General features: G+C 41.1%; 1 protein-coding gene and 1 non-coding gene across 2 annotated transcripts in view; one reads left to right on the forward strand and one right to left on the reverse strand.

Moving 5' to 3' along the window:
* MOGAT1 (monoacylglycerol O-acyltransferase 1) overlaps positions 1–17,419 on the forward strand; it is a 41,567-nt gene extending 24,148 nt beyond the window's left edge. Inside the window, exons 5-6 of the mRNA XM_001107993.4 lie at positions 330–529; positions 17,147–17,419. Coding sequence (XP_001107993.3) covers positions 330–529; positions 17,147–17,301 — 355 coding nt within the window. The 3' untranslated portion in view covers positions 17,302–17,419. The remainder of the gene's footprint in view (positions 1–329; positions 530–17,146) is intronic.
* On the reverse strand, positions 3,280–3,381 carry LOC114671654 (small nucleolar RNA U13). Its single transcript, XR_003721683.2, has one exon. It is a non-coding gene; the product is annotated as a small nucleolar RNA U13 (small nucleolar RNA).
* Positions 17,420–19,823: the final 2,404 nt, after the last annotated feature.

The following is a 19,823-nucleotide window of genomic DNA, read 5'->3' on the forward strand; positions in this document are numbered from 1 at the left end:
AACGAGAACAACAATAAACACCAACATTCTATACACACAGTGTAATTTTCCAGCCAAATCAACAGTGGCCAAAGCTATAGATAAAAGAGAAGCTTCCTGGAACCCTAATTTTCTATAGAATAAAATCCCACTAAGGCTAGCCTGCTGAAATTCCTCCCTAAAGAATGTTAAGTTTAAGACAGTTTCAATGAACGTGAAGTTAGCAATACAGGAAGGCTTGGGCACGTTTAAAAATTTTTTCAGAATTTGTTGCAAGAGTCAGCTAAACAAAATAAATTATTTGAATCCTTTTCATTGAATATTCTCACCCGTCCCCTTTGTTGTTGCAGTGCCTCTCTGGTCCCAGTGTTTTCTTTTGGTGAAAATGAACTGTTTAAACAAGTTGACAACCCCGAAGGCTCATGGATTAGAACTGTTCAAGATAAACTACAGAAGATCATGGGGTTTGCTTTGCCCCTGTTTCATGCCAGGGGAGTTTTTCAGTACAATTTTGGCCTAATGCCCTATAGGAAAGCCATCCACACTGTTGGTATGTACATAAAATGACTACAATTATTAGCTTACTTTAAGCAATGTTTCTTGTTACTGATTGAGATGCTAATGCAAGGAAAGTGGCTTTGAGTAAGAACTTCCTGAAATAATAATCCTGTAGATGTCATCTGAGTTTTGTTTCTGGTATTCCTTTGATTTATGAAATGACTACATTTTCCACTAGAATAGGAATTGATTACTTTCAAGAATACAGCTATTGAATTACAAGTAAAATCCAATTTTCAAAATAAAGTTTCTAATACTCTATAATGAATCTATTTCTCTGTGCCAGCTGATTATAATATATCAATTCTTTGACGACAAGTTATACCAGAGTTTATGGAGAGATGAAAATTTCTGTGTGATAAGTGTCCTCGTTATGTTCAGTTCACATAGGCATCAGTTTCTAGAGCAAAAGTTTTTTTTTTTTTTTTTTTTTTTTTTGCAGCTAGCTATTTTATATATATTCTGCTATTCTGCTATAGACTCATTTTATTTTTTTTATTTCCATAGGTTTTTGGGAAACAGGTGGTATTTGGTTACATGAATAAGTTCTTTAGTGGTGATTTCTGAGATTTTGGTGCACCCATCACCGCAGCAGTGTATACTCTACCCAATATGTAGTCTGTTATTCCTCACCCCTCTCCTGCTCTTTCCCCTGAGTCCCCAAGGTCCATTGTATCATTCTTCATGCCTTTGTGTCCTCATAACTTAGCTCCCACTTATAAGTGAGAACATACGATGTTTGGTTTTCCATTCCTGAATTACTTCACTTAGAATAGTGGTTTCCAATTCCATGCAGGTTGCTGCAAATGTCATTATTTCATTACTTCTTATGGCTAAGTAGTAGTCCATGGTATTTATATATATATATATATATATATATATATATATATATATATATGGTGTGTGTGTGTGTGTGTGTGCATATATATATATATATATATATATATATATATATATAAACAATTTCCTTATCCACTCAATGACTGATGGGCATTTGGGCTGGTTCCATATTTTTGCAATTGCAAATTGTGCTGCTATAAACATGTGTGTGCAAGTATATTTTTCATATAATGACTTCTTTCCCTCTGGGTAGATACCCAGTAGTGGGATTGCTAGATCAAATGGTAGTTCTACTTTTAATTCTTTAAGGAATCTCTACAGTTTTCCCTAGTGGTTGTACTAGTTTATATTCCTACCAGCAGTGTGAAAGTGTTCCCTTTTCACTACATCCACACCGACATCTATGATTTTTTGAATTTTTGATTGTGGCCATTCTTGCAGGAGTAAGGTGGTATTGCATTATGATTTTGATTTGCATTTCCCTGATCATTAGTGATGTTGAGCATTTTTTCATATGTTTGTTGGGCATTTGTATCTCTTCTTTTCAGAATTATCTATTCATTTCCTTAGCCCACTTTTTGATGGGATTGTTTGTTTTATTCTTGCTGATTTGTTTGCATTCCTTGTCAATTCTGCTGTTAGTTAGACTCATTTTAGTTTAAAAAGCTGCATGTTTGGGAGAATCCAATTGAGGGAGGAGGGTGAAGACCATGTTGATAAAAATACTGAGGCGCTGGCCAAGTGACCATGTTGATAAAAATACTGAGGAGTTGGCCAAGTGTGATGGCACACACCTGTAATCCCAGCACTTTGGGAGGCTGAGACAGGAGGGATGCCTGAGCCCAGAAGTTTGAGACCAGACTGGCAACGAAGCTGGACCTCATCTCTACTAAAAATTTTAAAAATTAGCAGGGCACTATGGCATGTGCTTGTAATCCCAGTGCTTTGGGAGGCTGTGGCAGGAGGAGCACTTGAGCCCAGGAGTCGGAGGTTGGAGTGAGCTATGATTGCACCACGACACTATAGCCTGGATGACAGAGCAAGACCGTATCTCGAAAAAACAAAAACAAAAACAAAAACCCAGGAGCAAAGTATTTAGCTCCTCAGATGGGAAGAGGATTGGAGAGCTAAAATGAGAAAGTGCTGAGCCAGGCACTAATGGCAGAATTACTAAAACTATAAACTTATTATGAAACTGGAAGTAATATGTTCACCATTAAGTAAAATTGAAATATAGTCAAATATTGTTTTAGGTCTGTTTCGCTAGGCTAGGATTTTACTACCGTCAGTTTATAAGTGCTTGCCATTTAATGTGCAATTACATGACTTTTTTTTCCACAGTGTTTACATTTATTATTATTAAATCTTAAGTATTTGAAAGGCATAAATATGGATCAAATGGAAGAAAATAGGAACTGAAATCAAACTATTATAGACGCATGTGAAGAGTGACTGTTTTTCTGTTTTCCAATCTCTCTGAAGGGAATATGGAGGAGAGTAATTCTGATATGGAACTGAATTGGGGATATATTTCTTTCCTGGGAGAAATTCCTATGGAAGGGAGACAATTATCAGAATTTTTTTTTTTTTTTTTTTTTTTTTTGAGATGGAGTTTCGCTCTTGTCACCTAGACTGGAGTGCACTGGCATGATCTGCAACCTCTGCCTCGTGGGTTCAAGCAATTCTCCTGCCTCAGCCTCCCTAGTAACTGGGATTATAGGCACCCACCACTACACTCAGCTAATGTTTTGTATTTTTAGTAGAGACGGGATTTCACTCTGTTGGCCAGGCTGGTCTCGAACTCCTGACCTCCGGCAATCCATCCACCTCAGCCTCCCAAAATGCTGGGATTACAGGCGTGAGCCACCGCACCTGGCTTCAGAATCTTTTTTTTGTCCTTCAGGTGAGATGGGTAAAGTGCTGATGTTGTAACAAGGTTCAGAGGGTGGTACATCTCACAAGTGCCTGTGAGCACCCGGTCGTCATGCTCATGAATTATAGGACCGAATTATCAGACTCTTTTTTTTTTTTTTTTTTTTTTTTGCTCAGGCTGGAGTGCAGTGGCCGGATCTCAGTTCACTGCAAGCTCCGCCTCCCAGGTTCATGCCATTCTCCTGCCTCAGCCTCCTGAGTGGTTGGGACTACAGGCGCCCGCCACCACTCCCAGCTACTTTTTGTATTTTTAGTAGAGATGGGGTTTCACTATGTTAGCCAGGATGGTCTCGATCTCCTGACCTCGTGATCCGCCTGCCTTGGCCTCCCAAAGTGCTGGGATTACAGGCCTGAGCCACCGTGCCCGGCCCGAATTATCAGACTCTTAATGGACACAGGAACTTATGTTTATAAGACACTGAGATTCTTATAACAAGAGACATCCCCGTAGGAAAGCAGGCCATAGACATAGCAGATGAGGTCTTTAGTGAAAGATTGGAAAATGAATAGTATGACCTGAAACAAAATAAAGATTCCTTGTGCATTTGGTGGCACAATCTGGGGAGTGATTGCTAACTTCTCGTGAACTACTTGACTGTCAGGACAAAAGATGTTACTTCCATGTATTTCCTCTACTTCAAAATGTTTCTCAATCCCCCAAGTGTAAGGATGACATAGAAACAGGGAGGTGACACTAGATGTTGAGAAGAAAGAAAGCTAAATGTTATCTCTAAGCCAAGAAGGTAGATGACACTATGGATTTCTGAGGCTGGTTGGTGGCATATGAATAGGACTTCTTGTGACTGGTAAATATGTGTATGGACCCTATCTCGGAAATGCTGATGATCCTGAACAGGAAACATGAGAACCCATCTTGTACTAGTCAGAGAGATGGTCTTTCATGATTATGTCTCATTTCCCAATGTCTCAAGTAGCCCTTGCGTTGACCTCACTTACCTACTCTGTTGTTGGTAGTTGCAGCTGGAGAATCAATCACCTTCACCTAATGATTCAGGGGGGTTAGTGGAGGGTCTCTGGCTTCACCATTTGCCACCCTCCTCTCACACACATACCACCTCAACTCTCAGCAGTTCTTTGAGAAAGCCTTTCCATTGAGGATGGTCACACAGCCTCTGCTTCTTAGGGTGGTGCAACCTATTATAATATCAAAGAGTTCAAAAGAGTAAGGAGTTCCATCCTTCCAGAGTCAGGCCTTGCCATTGCCCAAGTGGAAGAGCCCTGTCCGATAAGAGTAGAAAAACTCAGAGTAGCTTTGAGGCATGGCAAACTCCAGCATTTCTTGTGTGTTTATCTTTGGATGGTAGAGTTCTTAGCAATGCAGATATATTTACATTTTTGCCAACTTTTGCTGTCTTTTTTTTTTTTTTAAGACTGAGTCTCACTCTGTCGCCAGGCTGGAGTGCAGTGGCACGATCTCTGCTCACTGCAACCTCCGCCTCCCAGGTTCAAGCAATTCTCCTGCCTCAGGCTCCCAAGTAGCTGGGACTACAGGCTTACGCCACCACTCCCAGCTAATTTTTGTATTTTTAGTACAGACGGGGTTTCATCAGGTTGGCCAGAATGGTCTCGATCACTTGACCTCGTGATCCACCCACCTCAGTCTCCCAAAGTGCTGGGATTACAGGCATAATCCCACCTCTCCCAGACAACTTTTGCTATTTTTATAGAACTGGTAGCCATTGTCCCTATACACCTTCTATTTTTCTGGACATGGGTTGCACCTGTGTACTCCAGCTTTGTTCCAGAGTTCATGACAGAGTTTTTCAGCCACACGCTTCAGACTTTCTTCAGGCTTCATGTTCTGGGCTTGAGGAGATTTTACCTGTTGGGAGATATTTCTCAATATTCCTTCCTTTTGCGAGATGGTGTCTTGCTGAGTATTCGAGAGCTGGTGTTAACTGAAAAACTGGAGCAGAAATGGATTTCACATGACATTATTCTTAAATGCTGTATTTAATGCAATGGAATGTTAACAGGCTTGATCAGTTAGGGTAATGGGAATATTGAGATAAATTTAAGTTTGCAATGGTATTGTTCAAGATAAGCTGGTTACTTTTTTGGTATAATATTCATTAATCATTTTTTATCTTTTATGTGCTAAGTACTATTGTTAGCTTTGGGGATGATATAAAGGAAATTGTAAGGCATGATATTAGGAACTAAAAGTTTAATGAAGTGTAATCATATGCTCAGATGAAATAAGCTGTTGATGCTGAAAGCCAGTGCAGTCTGTTGACTTAAATGATTGCACTTGTCACCTGGTCAAGCTTTTTTTTTTTTTTTTTTTTTAATTGTTTGCCATTTGATATCGCCCAGTGACACCTCTACTGACAAATAATCATCAGCCAGGGGTCGAATGGACTGACTGAATCTGAATTAGTTGTCAAGACTGGAAAACTGCAACTCTGTTAACTTGTTTTCACTTATACTTGTCCAATGTGCTTCTCTTAAACATTCAGAAAGGGGAAAATTGCTTCAGTCCCTCCCTCTACTTACCCTGCAAATAGTTACAATGATTATTAGTCTGTGTCATCCTCAATATCCCGTTGTTGTTTAAAACATTTAAAAACCCAAGCTAAGAATATGTTCCAAATGTGCTTCATAAAGACTCTGCTGCTATGATCTGAAGGTATAAGAATGGGAGCCAGTAATGTAGAGCATCTCGATTTGTGTGAACCAGACCCTCAAGACTGTATTTAAAGACTTTTACTTACTTGAAAAAACACAAGTGGAGGATAGAACATTTACAATTCCATAAAAAAGTAAAGCCATGTGTCAATCAAATGCCACAGAGAATAAAACACAATATGAGGCTGAAACAGTGATGTCAATGACTGTGTTCATTTCTATTTTAAATCATGCACTTGACATGCAGTGTGGCTTCATTGCTGACTCCCCAATGTGAGTTCTCCCTGTCCTACCCTGGGAAGAATTCAGGCAGCATCTCAGAACGGCAAGTTATTTTGTGGTCCCTGTGCTCCCTCTCCTACTTTATTAACTTAAGTAAGCTCTACCTTACGTCATAAGATAAACATCAACTCACTCAGTATTAGTTGGATTCATCCTAAATTATCACCTTAGCTACAATCCTCTCACAGGTGTTCAGAGAAGCCTGGATTCTCCATCCTTTAATAGTTTCCCACGGCCGGCCGCGGTGGCTCACGCCTATAATGCCAGAACTTTGGGAGGCCGAGGTGGGCGGATCATGGGGTCAGGAGATCGAGACCATCCTGGTTAACACAGTGAAACCCCGTCTCTACTAAAAAATATTTAAAAGTTAGCCGGGAGTGGTGGTGGGCACCTGTAGTCCCAGCTACTCAGGAGGCTGAGGCAGGAGAGTGGCGTGAACCCGGGAGGAGGAGCTTGCAGTGAGCCGAGATTGCACCACTGCACTCCAGCCTGGGCGACTGAGTGAGACTCCGTCGCAAAAAATTAAATAAATAAATAAATAAATAAATAAAATGGTTTCCCACACACTTTTTACAACAGTATCCTCAGTGGGCACAACCAGAGTGTTTGTTCATTTCAGCTTTAGAGATTCTCACTATCACTGTGATTGTTTTGTCTGTTAATGTCCTAGTCATTAAATCCTCTGAAAAATGTGTTCTTACTAAATGCAAAGTGACATATTCAGGTCACAGTTACCCTCTCTACATATTTTTTTATGCCATATCTTGCTAAACCATTAGGTTTCTATGCATCCTCCATCTAAATCCTCTCTTCCCTGCTAAGGAACATTCTCAATGGGCATAATTTGTAAAGAAGCTCCTACTGTATACATTTTCCTTACACACTTTAGAAATAGTATGCAATTTATGTGTTTTCTGAATGCTATTATCACTATATCATAGTATAATAAAATGGTCACTGATACTGTATTCATTATATAATTGAGAAAAACTGATTTAAATGTCACATCCATCAGGATTACCAGGAAAGACAATTTAAATAAATTTAGACTTTCAGAAAAACATGTAAAGCATTGCAGTTCCTTGGAGGAACATTGCATTTTCTGTTTCCGTCTCACAGAGCCCCACGAGGACAGGGATTTCGGCTTATCTGTTCTCTGTGTGTTCCTAGTACCCACAGAGTAGAAGCTCAAGAAACACTTGTGCATAAACAAATTAGGCTTTCATTAGGCCTGTTTCACTGTAATTGTTTTTTTTTTTTTTTTTTTGACAGGAGTCTCGCTCTGTCACCCAGGCTGGAGTGCAGTGGCGCAATCTTGGCTCACTGCAACCTCTGCCTCCTGGGTTCAAGCAATTCTCCTGCCTCAGTCTCCCAAGTAGCTGGGACTACAGGCACCCACCACCAGGCCTGCCTAATTTTTGTATTTTTAGTAGAGACGAGGTTTCACTGTGTTGGCCAGGATGGTCTCGAACTCCTGACCTCAGGTGATCCGCCCACCTCGGCCTCCCGAAGTGCTGGGATTACAGGCGTGAGCCACCCACCCCGGCCCCATTTTCTCTTCATTATTAACAAATAACCTGGGGATAGTGGTACTTAGAGAAGTGTAAAATTATCCCGTCTCTCATCACATTTTACTTGATGGCTTTAATACCCATTGATAATTCGTGCCTAAATCAGTGCTTGCCGTCATGGTTGCAAACTGGCGAATTTCTAATTCCAGCATTCCTTCTATATTAATTAGTTGACATTTTGCCATAAAGAAGGGCTTTCCCTCTTCCCAATGTTAGATTCATCAAATTATAGACACGCAGACAGGCTCATCAACTATTTCTGCTTGTGGCACAGAAAGAGCCCCCATCCCATCTCTTCCAGCCACAAGGCTCTCATTGAGTCGTATTAACCCCTGAGCCCATCTTCTAATTATGGATGTGATATTTTATTTTTATTCTTTTGACAGCATTGGAAAAATACAAAAATACGAGTAAGAAGTGGGTTCCCTTGCCTCTGTAAGTGTCATAAAATTTTAAAAAGAAAGAGGCCGGGCATAGAGGCTCACACCTGTAACCCCAGTACTTTGGGAGGCCAAGGCAGGCAGATCACCTGAGGTTAGGAGTTCAAGACCAGGCTGGCCAACATGGTGAAACCCCATTTCTGCTACAAATTACAGAAATTATCAGGGTGCGGTGGTGGGCACCTGTAATCCCAGCTAGTCAGGAGGAAGAGGCATGAGAATTTCTTGAACCTGGGAGGTGGAGGTTTCAGTGAGCAGAGATCGTGCCACTGCACTCCAGCCTGAGTGACAGAGTGAGACTCTGTCTCGAAAGAAAGAGAGAAAAAGAGAGAGAGAGAGAGAGAAAGAAGAAGAAGGAGAAGAAGAGGAAGAACAAGGAGGAGGAGGAGGAGGGAGAAAGAAGGAATTAAAGAGAGAAGGAAAGGAGGAAGGAAGGAAGGAAAGACACAAAGAAAAAGAAAGAAAGAGAGAGAGAGAGGGAGGGAGAGAGGGAGGGAAGGAAGGAAGAAGAAAGAGAAAGAAAAAGAGAGAAAGAGAGAGAGAGAGGGAGAGAGGGAGGGAAGAAAGGAAGGAAGGAAGGAAAGAGAAAGAAGAGAGAGAGAGAGAAACAAAGAGAGAGAAAGGGTGGGTATGGGAGGGGAGGGGAAAGGAGGGGGTTCTTTCCATCCGTAGTCCTGCCCTGATGGCTTGTGGCTGACGCTCCAGCGCTAGCCACGTAGACATTGATCTTGGCATTAAGAAGGCATTTATTACGCAGCAGCTGGATGTACAGAAGGAAGTGGTGTGGTTCTGAGGTCTGACTCTGTGTGACTTTGAATGTTTCATTTATCTTCTCTGAACCTCAGAGTTTACAACTGTGAAAGAAGAGACCGTTATAATTATTCTGTCTTCTCACAGGGATATTATGGGGATTAAATGTCATGATACATGGAAGGCAGTCTAGACTCCAGGTGCTAGGCAAATGCAGGTTGGTAAATGGAGTAAAGGCCTCCTGACCAGCTTGTTGAGAGCTTTAAAATGTGTTTCTATTTCCCTGTGTAAGTAACTTGCCAAAATGTTAATCTGAATCAAATCATGAGGAAATAATCAGACAAATCCAGACTGTGGAACGTTGTACAGAACAACTGGCCTGGACTCTTTAAAAATATCAGTGTCATAAGAGACAAGAGGGAGGGGGTCCTCAGAGACATACCACACAACAGCTGTTGTAGATTGATGGGAAAACAATTATGAATGATATTGAGATGATTGATAAAGTTTGAATATGGATTAAGTACAAAATAATATTGTGAAGAGGTTACATTTCTTGAGTATAATAATGGTGTTGTTATATAGGACATAGTTCTTGTTTTTAAGTAATACTGCAGAAGTATTTAGGGATGATGCACATGATTGAATCATTGATGTCCACAACTTATTTTCAAATGGCCCTACAAACATAGAAATAATAATGCATATGTATATACACACATATGTGTGCACATGTGCACAAAATGTTAGAAATTGCTGCGTCTAATGGGGGTAGGCAAGTGCTTATTGTATTCCTTCTGAAGGTTTGACTCTTTTTTAAAAAAAAAATATAGGTAAGGGAATGCATTTTATTTAAATAAAACTAGTTTGAAACCACATGAGGACAAAAGTAATCCATTGTGTTTCAAGTCATTTTTAGATTCTGATGGGAAAAAAGCAGACTGAACCCAGGAGGTAAAGGTTGCAGTCACTCCAGCCACTGCACTCCAGCCTGGCAACACAGCAAGACTTTGTCTCAAACAAAACAAAACAAAACAAAACTGACTAAGTAAGGGATTTCGTAAAATATTAAAAAAAAAAAAAAAAAAAGGTCTGGGCGCAGTGGTTCACACCTGTAATCCCAGCACTTTGGGAGGCTGAGATGGGTGGATCATGATGTCAGGAGATTGAGACCATCCAGGCTAACACAGTGAAACCCCGTCTCTACTGAAAATACAAAATATTAGCAGGACATGGTGGCAGGCACCTGTAGTCTCAGCTATTCAGGAGGCTGAGGCAGGAGAATGGCGTGAACCTGGGAGGCGGAGCTTGCAGTGAGCCGAGATTACGCCACTGCACTCCAGCCTGGGTGACAGAACACGACTCTGTCTCAAAAAAAAAAAAAAGAAAGAAAGAAAGGGGAACTTAATTTAAGTTTTCATTGTAAAATAAAAGGGATTAAAGGAAATAATAATGTTAAGGGCACTAACATGGTGTTGTAGGGGAAGCAAAATTTTACCTCTAGCCTCTTAGGGTCACTGGCTGGGCCTGAGAATGAAGTTGACACGAGCCAACAGGGGAAAAGCATACAGATTTTTGCAAGTATGTGGGAACCCCCAAAAGAAAATGAAGGCCCAGAGAAGTGGCAAGGGCTGAGTTTATATATGAGGTTGAACAAAGAAAGGCAATTGTGGAAAAATGGCTAAAGTAAATGGAGAGACTAACGGAAGATAAGAGTTATTTTAATAAGGTCTGAACGGATTTCTCTTGGCCTGTCTCCACATCTCTGGTGATAAAGTTCCTTCATTCCTACTATAGGGAGGGCATCTTTTACAGAATTTTGTTTCCTGCTTTCAGGAAGAAAAGGGGAGGTTAGAGTGCCCTTCTTGTACCTGAGGGTTGTTTTTTTGTTTGTTTGCTTGCTTTTTTGTTTTTTGCTTGTTTGTTTTTAGTGCCGTTAGCTCAAAATAATCTTTGTGCCAAAGTGGCACATTTTAGGGTGGCATATTCTTCCACCTTTCAGTACCCGGGACAGCAGACAAGTGCTCAATCAACTTTCATGAGTGAGTGTGTCTGTGTGTGGACCTTTATACACACACTCACATGTACACATGCTGACATCGGGCATCTTTTGAGCCTCCACAAGCCACGGGTGAACGCTGATTTGCGTTCCGGCTTCATCTGACACCCAGGTTCCTGCTCCTTTAACCCTTGTCGGCCGCACAGCCACTGCCTGTTTTTTCTCTAGTGTACAGCTATGTAGCATCTTGGAGAGCAATTCCTGCATGAAACTATTAGAACAATTAACTCTACAGAATCTTTACAGTTACAGAAAAATAAAACAAAGTTTTTTTTTGCTATGAAAAATCTATTGCTTGCCTCCGCAAGAAAAAATAACGCCCATTTTTAAACACTTCTCCAGCTGTGTATACCATAAGCCCACAAAACTCCCTCATGTTAGGTAAATACAGCATAGCACCGTAGAAATTGGAGCAAGATTGCTGTGTAAGGCAATACGTGCATAACTAATCTTGAATTGTTGGATGGAATTGGAAAATGGAGCAGTTGAGCATACCAGCTATAAAAAGCAGTGAAACATCAACAAAAGTTATGATTCCTGACTCTGTCACAAGTAGGCGTTTGCAACTTTTTTTCCAGGGCAAGGAATTCTATTTCTAAGAGCAGCCTGATGCAGCCGGGTTTCTTCCCCCTTTGTTTTGTAAAAAGGGAGTTTTGCAGAAGTTTGCAACTAACTTAGTCTTATGTTGAAAATGTTTTTTTCTTCTCCTTAGTACTAAAAAGATCTTTCTGTGGAGGGAGAAAATTCTGGTCTTCTAGGGCTCCAGCGACCCTTTTAAGACTATCCCAATTTGTAATAACGCAGTTACGGAACAATTCCAAGTAGATCTTTTTATTTGACCCTCACAACACTGGAGTTGGGTATGGCAGGGATGTTTTTAATCCTGGCTTCACAGACGAGGACCTCGAGTTCTCATGATAAGGAAGAGTAAAATGTGATGAAAGCTTATAATTCATCAGGTCTTTGATGTAGGTTGAGACCCCAAGTAATGGAGTGTTGGGCCTAAGGGATTAGGGGTAGGTTATGATATTGTTACAGGAGAGGGGTCCGGATTCATACCCCAAGAGAAGGCTCTTGGATCTCACGCAAGAAAGAATTCGGGGCAAGTCCATAAAGTGAAAGAAAGTTTATTAGGAAAGTAAAGGAATAAAAGAATGGCCACTCCGTAGACAGAGCATGCTTTTTTTTTTTTTTTTTTTGGTTATTTCTTGATTATATGTGAAATGGAGGGTGGATTACTTATGCTTACCCTTTTTAGACCATAGAGGCATTTGTAAACTGTCATGGCTCTAATGGGAGTGTAACAGTGAGGATGACCAGAGGTCACTCGTCACCATCTTGGTTTTGGTGGGTTTTAGCCGGCTTCTTTACTGCAACCTGTTTTATCAGCAAGGTCTTTGTGACCTGTATCTTGTGCCAATCTCCTATCTCATCCTATGACTTAGGATGCCTTAACCATCTGGGAATGCGGCCCGGTAGGTCTCAGCCTTATTTTACCCAGCCCCTATTCAAGATGGAGTTTCGCTGGTGCCAGTGCCTCTGAAAATAGGGCTAGGATTTGAAGCAAGCTAGAGGACCTCAGAACCAAGGCCCTGACCAGGTGTTCTCTCCATATGTCCTCCCTTTTGCAGAAGGTGAAGTGACCGTCTTAGAGCCAAGAGGGTGCGTGAATACCTCAATGTCCTCATCCCTCTGTCTTTTGGCTGGAGCCCATTCCCTGAAGTTTTATATTTCTGACACTGCCATTCAGGTTTATGATGTTTTTCCATGGACTAGATAATTAATTAGCCTTCTTGTGTCCATTGTTCTCATTTGTAAAACAGGGACAATAATGGCTGTCTTGCTAGGTTTTCCTGGGGATTTGACATAATAACATCTAGTAGACCCTTGATAAATAATAGCTTTATTTCCAATATAGGCACAAGTTAGTTTCAGGGCAGCTATATTGGAACCGAACTGTCAATAGCAAGTTGTTTTCCATTGCTAATGGACTGGTAGCTTTCAACCTCATTTCCCTGAGATGGGCTTTTTTGAGTTATTTAGTAAAGGTATGATTATGATCTGTGTTCTGTTACTTCTGGCTTCATCCCTAAATTGCAATTGAGAAAGATTTCTTACTCTTTAATCTGGTTTGGTATTAGTTTAAGAAGCAGGGGCAGGAATACTGGGTTTAAGTTGTATTAATCTCTTGGGCTTTTTTGAGTGTAGTTTAGGAACTTTCAGCTCCTCACTTTTCCTATCACTAAATAAGGCAAAGACAAGAGACTGTGTCTATCTCACAGTTTAAAGGGATAAGTCTTATGATCATAAATTCACTCTCTAGGGTAAATTCACTCCAGGTGCGGTGGCTCACGCCTGTAATCCCAGCACTTAGGGAGGCCGAGGCAGATGGATAACCCAAGGTCAGGAGTTTGAGACCAGCCTGACTAACATGCAAAACCCTGTCTCTACTAAAACACAGAAATTAGCCTGGCATGGTGGTGTGTGCCTGTAATTCCAACTACTTGAGAGGCTGAGGCAGGAGAATCGCTTGAACCCGGGGGCTGGAGGTTGCAGTGAGTTGAGATCATGCCACTTCACTCCAGCCTGGGAGAAGGAGCAAAACTCTGTCTCAAAAAAAAAAAAAAAAATTCATTCTATACGAGCATGCTTGAGCCCTCCAGAAGAACCATCTGAAATGTAGTAAAACAAAGAGAAAAGAACAGGATTGAAATTAGCTGTAGGATAGCTCAGAGGAAAGAAGACTCACTAATTCAGAATGCACGAGTCCTCACTAAAGTAAGTGGAGAACAACACACTTCATCTTCTTAGATCACTATGTCTTTTTATTGGTCTCTTACCCCCAGCCTGAATAGTTACACTGACCTCTCTCGCTGGAATAATTTCACTAAGAAAACAGAAGCTATTTTGATAAAGCCACAGATTTGCTAGTAGATTTGCATGTAGATTTCTCAATATCTTCCTCAAACAACAGTAAAGCTCAGTGCTGGAAGAAAGCTTCAAGATCTTGGAGTTCTACTCTTTTGTCCTATGCATGTGAAAATTAAGGCCAGAGGCTGGCTGTGGTGGCTCACGCCGACCTAGCACTTTGAGAAGCTGAGCCTGGTAGATCTCTTGAAGCCAGAAGTTTGAAGCCAGCAAGGCCAACATAGTGAACCCTGTCTCTACTAAAAATAAAAAAAAGTTGTCTGGGCATGGTGGCACATACCTGTAATCTCAGCTACTTGGGACACTGAGGCATGAGAATTGCTTGAATCCAGGAGGCGGAGACTGCAGTGAGCCTAGACTGCACCATTACAGTCCAGCATGGTTGACAGAGTGAGACTCCATGGAAGAAAGAAAAAGAAGAAAGAAAGGAGGAAAGAACGAAAGAAAGAAAGAAAGAAAGAAAGAAAGAAAGAAAGAAAGAAAGAAAGAAAGAGAGAGAAAGAAAGAGAGAGAGAGAAAGACAGACAGAAAGAAATAAAGAAAGAGAGAGAAAGAAAGAAAGAAAGAAAGGAAGGAGAGAGAAGGAAGGAAAGAAAGAAAGAAGAAATAGAGAAAGAAAGAAGAAAGAAAGGAAAGAAAGACAGAAAGAAAGAAAAGAAAGAAAAGAGAAAGAAAGAAAAAAAAAGAAAGAGAACGAAAGGGGAGGGAGGGGAGGGAAGGGAGGGAAGGGAAGGAAAGAAAGAGAAAGAAAGAAAGAAAAAAAGAAAGAAAGAGAAAGAAAGGGGAGGGAAGGGAGGGAAGGGAAAGGAGGGAAGGAAGGGAAGGAAGGGAAAGGGAAAGGGAAAGGGAAAGGGAAAGGAAATTAAGGCCAGATAGAAAGTCACTTGCTCAGGGCACTTGCTGGTGAGCTGGGACTAGACCCAGCCCAGCCTGGTGCTTTTTGTGCAACCAGTTCCACGTCATCACTACATTAGCCTCTGCTAGTCCATATTTCCAACCACAATTGACAGTGAGATGGTTGTTTCCAGTTCTTTGTGTTGAGTTAAATGGGACTTACATCTACTATGTATAAATGTGACATCCAAGCTATCAAAGAAAACCACATGAGCTTTTCAAGGCTACATCTGGTTAAATTCTTAACAATTTGAGAATATTAATGCTGCAGTAATGATGTGTGTGTGTGTGTGTGTGTGTGTGTGTCTCCTTCTCTGTGCCCCCTCAGCTCCCATACTGATGTCATTTATCACATTCTTCCTTCTCTGTGACTTAACATTTGTTCATATTTTGCTTAGCTAACCACCTACTCTTACTGACATGAATCAGAACCTCGTATGCGACATGGGGTGACTCAGGATAGGACAAAGGTCGCTCTACTGTGGGTCCCGTTCATTACCTAGAGCCCACCTGACCTCATGCCTAAGCTAATGAAGTCAGAGACAGCAGTTTGCTGCCTCATTGAACTTCCTGTACATTTTCTGTTTTTGTTTGTTTGTTTGTTTGTTTTTTGAGACGGAGTCTTGCTCTGTCCCCCAGGCTGAAGTGCAATGGCGCAATCTGGTCTCACTGCAACCTCTGCCTCCCAGCTTCTAGAGGTTCTCCTGCCTCAGTCTCCCGAATAGCTGGGATTACAGGTGCCCGCCACCACGTCCGGCTAATTTTTGTATTTTTAGTAGAGATGGGGTTTCGCTATGTTGATCAGGCTCGGGTCGAACTCCTGACCTCAGGTGATCCACCCGCCTCAGCCTCCCAAGTGTTGGGATTGCAGGCGTGAGTCACGGCGCCCATCATTTCAACCCTTGGCATCAATAGCAGCATCCGACCAGCAGGTGGCGCAGTGAACGCAGGAGCCAAAGCGTTGGGAATTTGTATTTTCTAAAAATCAGAGACAAGTGAGATGTTACATAAACACCTTTTAAAATATGTACAGAGGTTGCCAGATTTGCTTTTAATTAGTGTATTTGGAAAAACTCAAATGCATTCTCATTTGTAGAAAATTTATATAATACAGTTAGAGTGAAATTTCCCCATCCCTACTTCCTTACCAAAAAGGAACTTTTATGTTTCTCTCTCTTTCCAGACTTTTCCATGCACTAAAAATGTATAACACTTCTAGGAATATAAACATTTTTTTCAAAAATGGATCATACTGTATTATTTTACAAATTATTTTTCCACTTAATACATCTTAGATATCTGTGTGTATTTGCCTGTGTATGCGTACACATATTTATATTATTTCATTGTTTAAAAATTTCTGCCTAGGATTCTATTAATGACTATTACATGGTTTATTTAACAGTTTTTCTATTGAGACATTAGTTGTTTTTCAGTTATCCACTATTAGAAACAATGGAATCCACGTCATTTATGTGTATTTCTCTAATATAGATACTTAGCTTGAAGATATGTATTTTTTAGTTGTTCAGAAAGACACTCAAAAGAGGCAGACTAGGCCGGGCCAGTGGCTTACGCTTGTAATTCCAGCTTGAGGTCAGGAGTTCAAGATCAGCCTGGCCAACATGGTAAAACCTCGTCTTTACTGAAAATACAAAAAAAAAAAAAAAAAAAAAATTAGCTGGGCATGGTGGTGGGAGCCTGTAATCCCGGCTACTCAGTGGGAGGTTAAGGCAAGAGAATGGCTTGAACTCAGGAGGCGGAGGTTGCAGTGAGTCAAGACTATGCCACTACACTCCAGCCTGGGTGACAGAGTAAGACTCTCTCAAAAAAAAAGAAAAGAAAAAAGAAGAAAAGAGTCAGACTAGAGGACTGCCACGTGACGTGAGGATTCACAGTCAGTAATAATCAGGGCACTGTGGTCTGGCTGTCAACTGTCCCAGAGGGAGGAAGCTGGTGACGTGGACACACAGCTATGTCCACTCACCTCCCAGCTGCAGTCAGCACAGTAGCTCATTTGACTCAAAGTCAAAACCACCAGGGTCCCGACAATCCAGTGTCTGCTGAGGAGGAAAGTTCTTTATTTGTTATCAGATGGAGTGGTGTGACCACTGCAGGCAGCCAGTGAAATGAAACAAGGATTGGAGTGAGCAGGCTGGACGGATTCTGATTGGCATTTGTGTTCACAGCTGTGCATTAGGGGAGGCGGTCTGTGGTGGAGTGGTTTTAGTTCCTCACATATGATGTATTCCCTGTTTTTGCAGTTGGCCGCCCAATCCCTGTTCGTCAGATTCTGCACCCGACCGAGGAGCAGATTGAGGAGTTACATCAGACCTATATGGAGGAACTTACGAAATTATTTGAGGAGCACAAAGGAAAGTATGGCATTCCAGAGCATGAGACTCTCGTTTTAAAATGACTTGACTGTAAATAAATAAATAAATAAATAAAAATGACTTGACTGTAATAAGGACAAGAGACCATCTCATTGTGATAAACTTTTAAAGAAGTTTATTAAATAAACTTTTAATAAACTTTTAAAGAAGTTTATTATTTTTCTTTTGCCTGTGATATCAAATTTGCAACAGAAAAATATTATTTATGGTGATGAATGTTGACGTGTCTGTGGTAAATAAAAACACAGTAGATGACTGTAGGGTAAGGTTGGAGATGACTATAAGACATCTAATAATTTTGCTTGCTTATGAAGGCGAAATCATTTTACAGGTTATGAACAGATTTAGAATTATTCATGTGCTCTGAAAAACAAAAGAAAGCTTCAAAAAATAATTACACCCGGCCCGGCACAGTGGCTCACGCCTGTAATCTCAGCATTTTGGGAGGCTGAGGCAGGTAGATCACTTGAGATCAGGAGTTTGAGACCAACCTGGCCAACGTGGTAAAACCCCATCTCTACTAAAAATACAAAAATTAGCCGGGTGTTGTGGTGGGCACCTGTAATTCCAGCTAACAGGGAGGCTGAGGCAGGAGAATCGCTTGAATGTGGGAGGCGGAGGTTGCAGTGAGCTGAGATCGTGCCACTGTACTCCAGCCTGGGAGACAGAGTGAGACTCTGTCTCAAAAAAAAATAAAATAAATAAAATAATAATAATAATAATAATAATTAGACCCTTTTACTAAACACCACAATAACTTAAGGTGGTGTTTTCACAAAGTGTGACAACTGTCGTTCAGCACAGCCAGCCCATTTGGGAGACAGTATGTAAAGTAGTTTACCATATACAGCTAGAGGAAATATTTTTTTCTGCTTGAACAGGACATTTGTTAGTGAATAAAGATACTTTTAATGCTTAGACAGTTTGAGCCTTTGGTCGTGTCAACAACGTATTTTTATACAACAGTGCAGGATTTTTATGCCATTTTCAAAATGGGATGAATCTGTCTTACGAAAACTCATGCGGGCAGGAGCATGGCTCCTCATTTCTATTCATGCTTAGAATCATGCTCCTTTGCTGTAGAGAAGGAAATCTATTTGGAAAATACGCTTCGGCACATGATTCAGGACTAGAAATTCTGGAAATTCCAAAAAGTTTTCATACTAATAGAAATGGTTTTAATTTTATTCCTGAATGGCCTTTTCATTATAAAATAATCTCTAAAAGAAAGTGCTGGCCAGGCGCGGTGGCTCACGCCTGTAATCCCAGCACTTTGGGAGGCCAAGGTGGGTGGATCACCTGAGGTCAGGAGTTCGAAACCAGCCTGACCAACATGATGAAACCCCGTCTCTACTTAAAATACAAAAATTAACCGGGTGTGGTGGCAGGTGCCTGTAGTCCCAGCTACTCAGGAGGCCGAGACAGGAGAATTGCTTAAACCTGGGAGGCGGAGGTTGCAGTGAGCGGAGATTGCACCACTGCAATCCAGGCTGGGCGACAGGGCGAGAATCCATCTCAAAAAAAAAAAAAAAAAAAGAAAAGGAAAGAAAGAAAGAAAGTGCCCTCCCTGGTGAGATATGACCAGTTCCCAGTTCACCGGGCTTAGGACTCTTCTCTAACCCAGCATGAGCAGGGACCTTGTCCTTCCTGCTTACTGACATAAGCCCAGGTCAGCTTATGGTGCTTAATAGGCACAAAATAAGTACTTGTTTGATGAATGTATTTATAGCTGAACATGCAAACAAACTTTGCCATTAGGAAGAGAATTTTTGAAACTGTACCATAGGATGAGACCTGTTTTAAGATAAGACCCACTTGCAGAAGGAGAATATTTGTTGTGTCTGATTGTTCTGAACCGGTCATCAACAATACTATAAGCTGATTCACAGGGAGCAAGTCAGAAAGAGGTTTCCGATAATTACTCAGTAAGTGTTAAGTAACTAGTCAGTCAACAAGAAGAATGTCTAGTTTCCAAGCCATGTCACTGCTAGATGTTTGTTTCTGTGCTTCCTCTTCTCTAGGTGTTCGAAGGCAACTTCAGGGAGCTACCTCCCAACTTATTGGTAATATGTCTTCAGCCTTCCAGTTTTTAAATATTCAGCTCTGGGCTAGAGCCTGGATTGGGGTTTAGTCACAGCAAAACACAATCATGCTGGGTAATGCCTTAGGAAGGAGAGCATGTCACCCACAAAAAAGAAAAAACCCTGAAACTTCTCAATTGTTCTACATGAAGCTTTTTGGGCCAGAATCCCTTTGACTTCACCCTAGTTGAGCAATCCAGGGGTCCACTGACCTGTGGGCTTGAAATTAGTTCAATTTTGGTCAAAGCAGGATCTTTAACTAATTTTGTTTAAGCTCATAAGTTGTGTCCCCTGGGAGAAGTTTATTAAAAGTCCATGTCACATCATCTTTGGCGATTTCACGGAGGTATGAGTTTTAATCTCACACCTAGTAGAGAGGAGGCCAAGCTGACCACCCAACATCCACTGGGTTATCTAGCAGGCAGTTAAAGCCCATGCTGGTAAATCAGAGGCATTAAAAAGTG

Source organism: Macaca mulatta, chromosome 12 (assembly GCF_049350105.2).
Source record: "Macaca mulatta isolate MMU2019108-1 chromosome 12, T2T-MMU8v2.0, whole genome shotgun sequence".
Taxonomy (NCBI): domain Eukaryota; kingdom Metazoa; phylum Chordata; class Mammalia; order Primates; family Cercopithecidae; genus Macaca; species Macaca mulatta.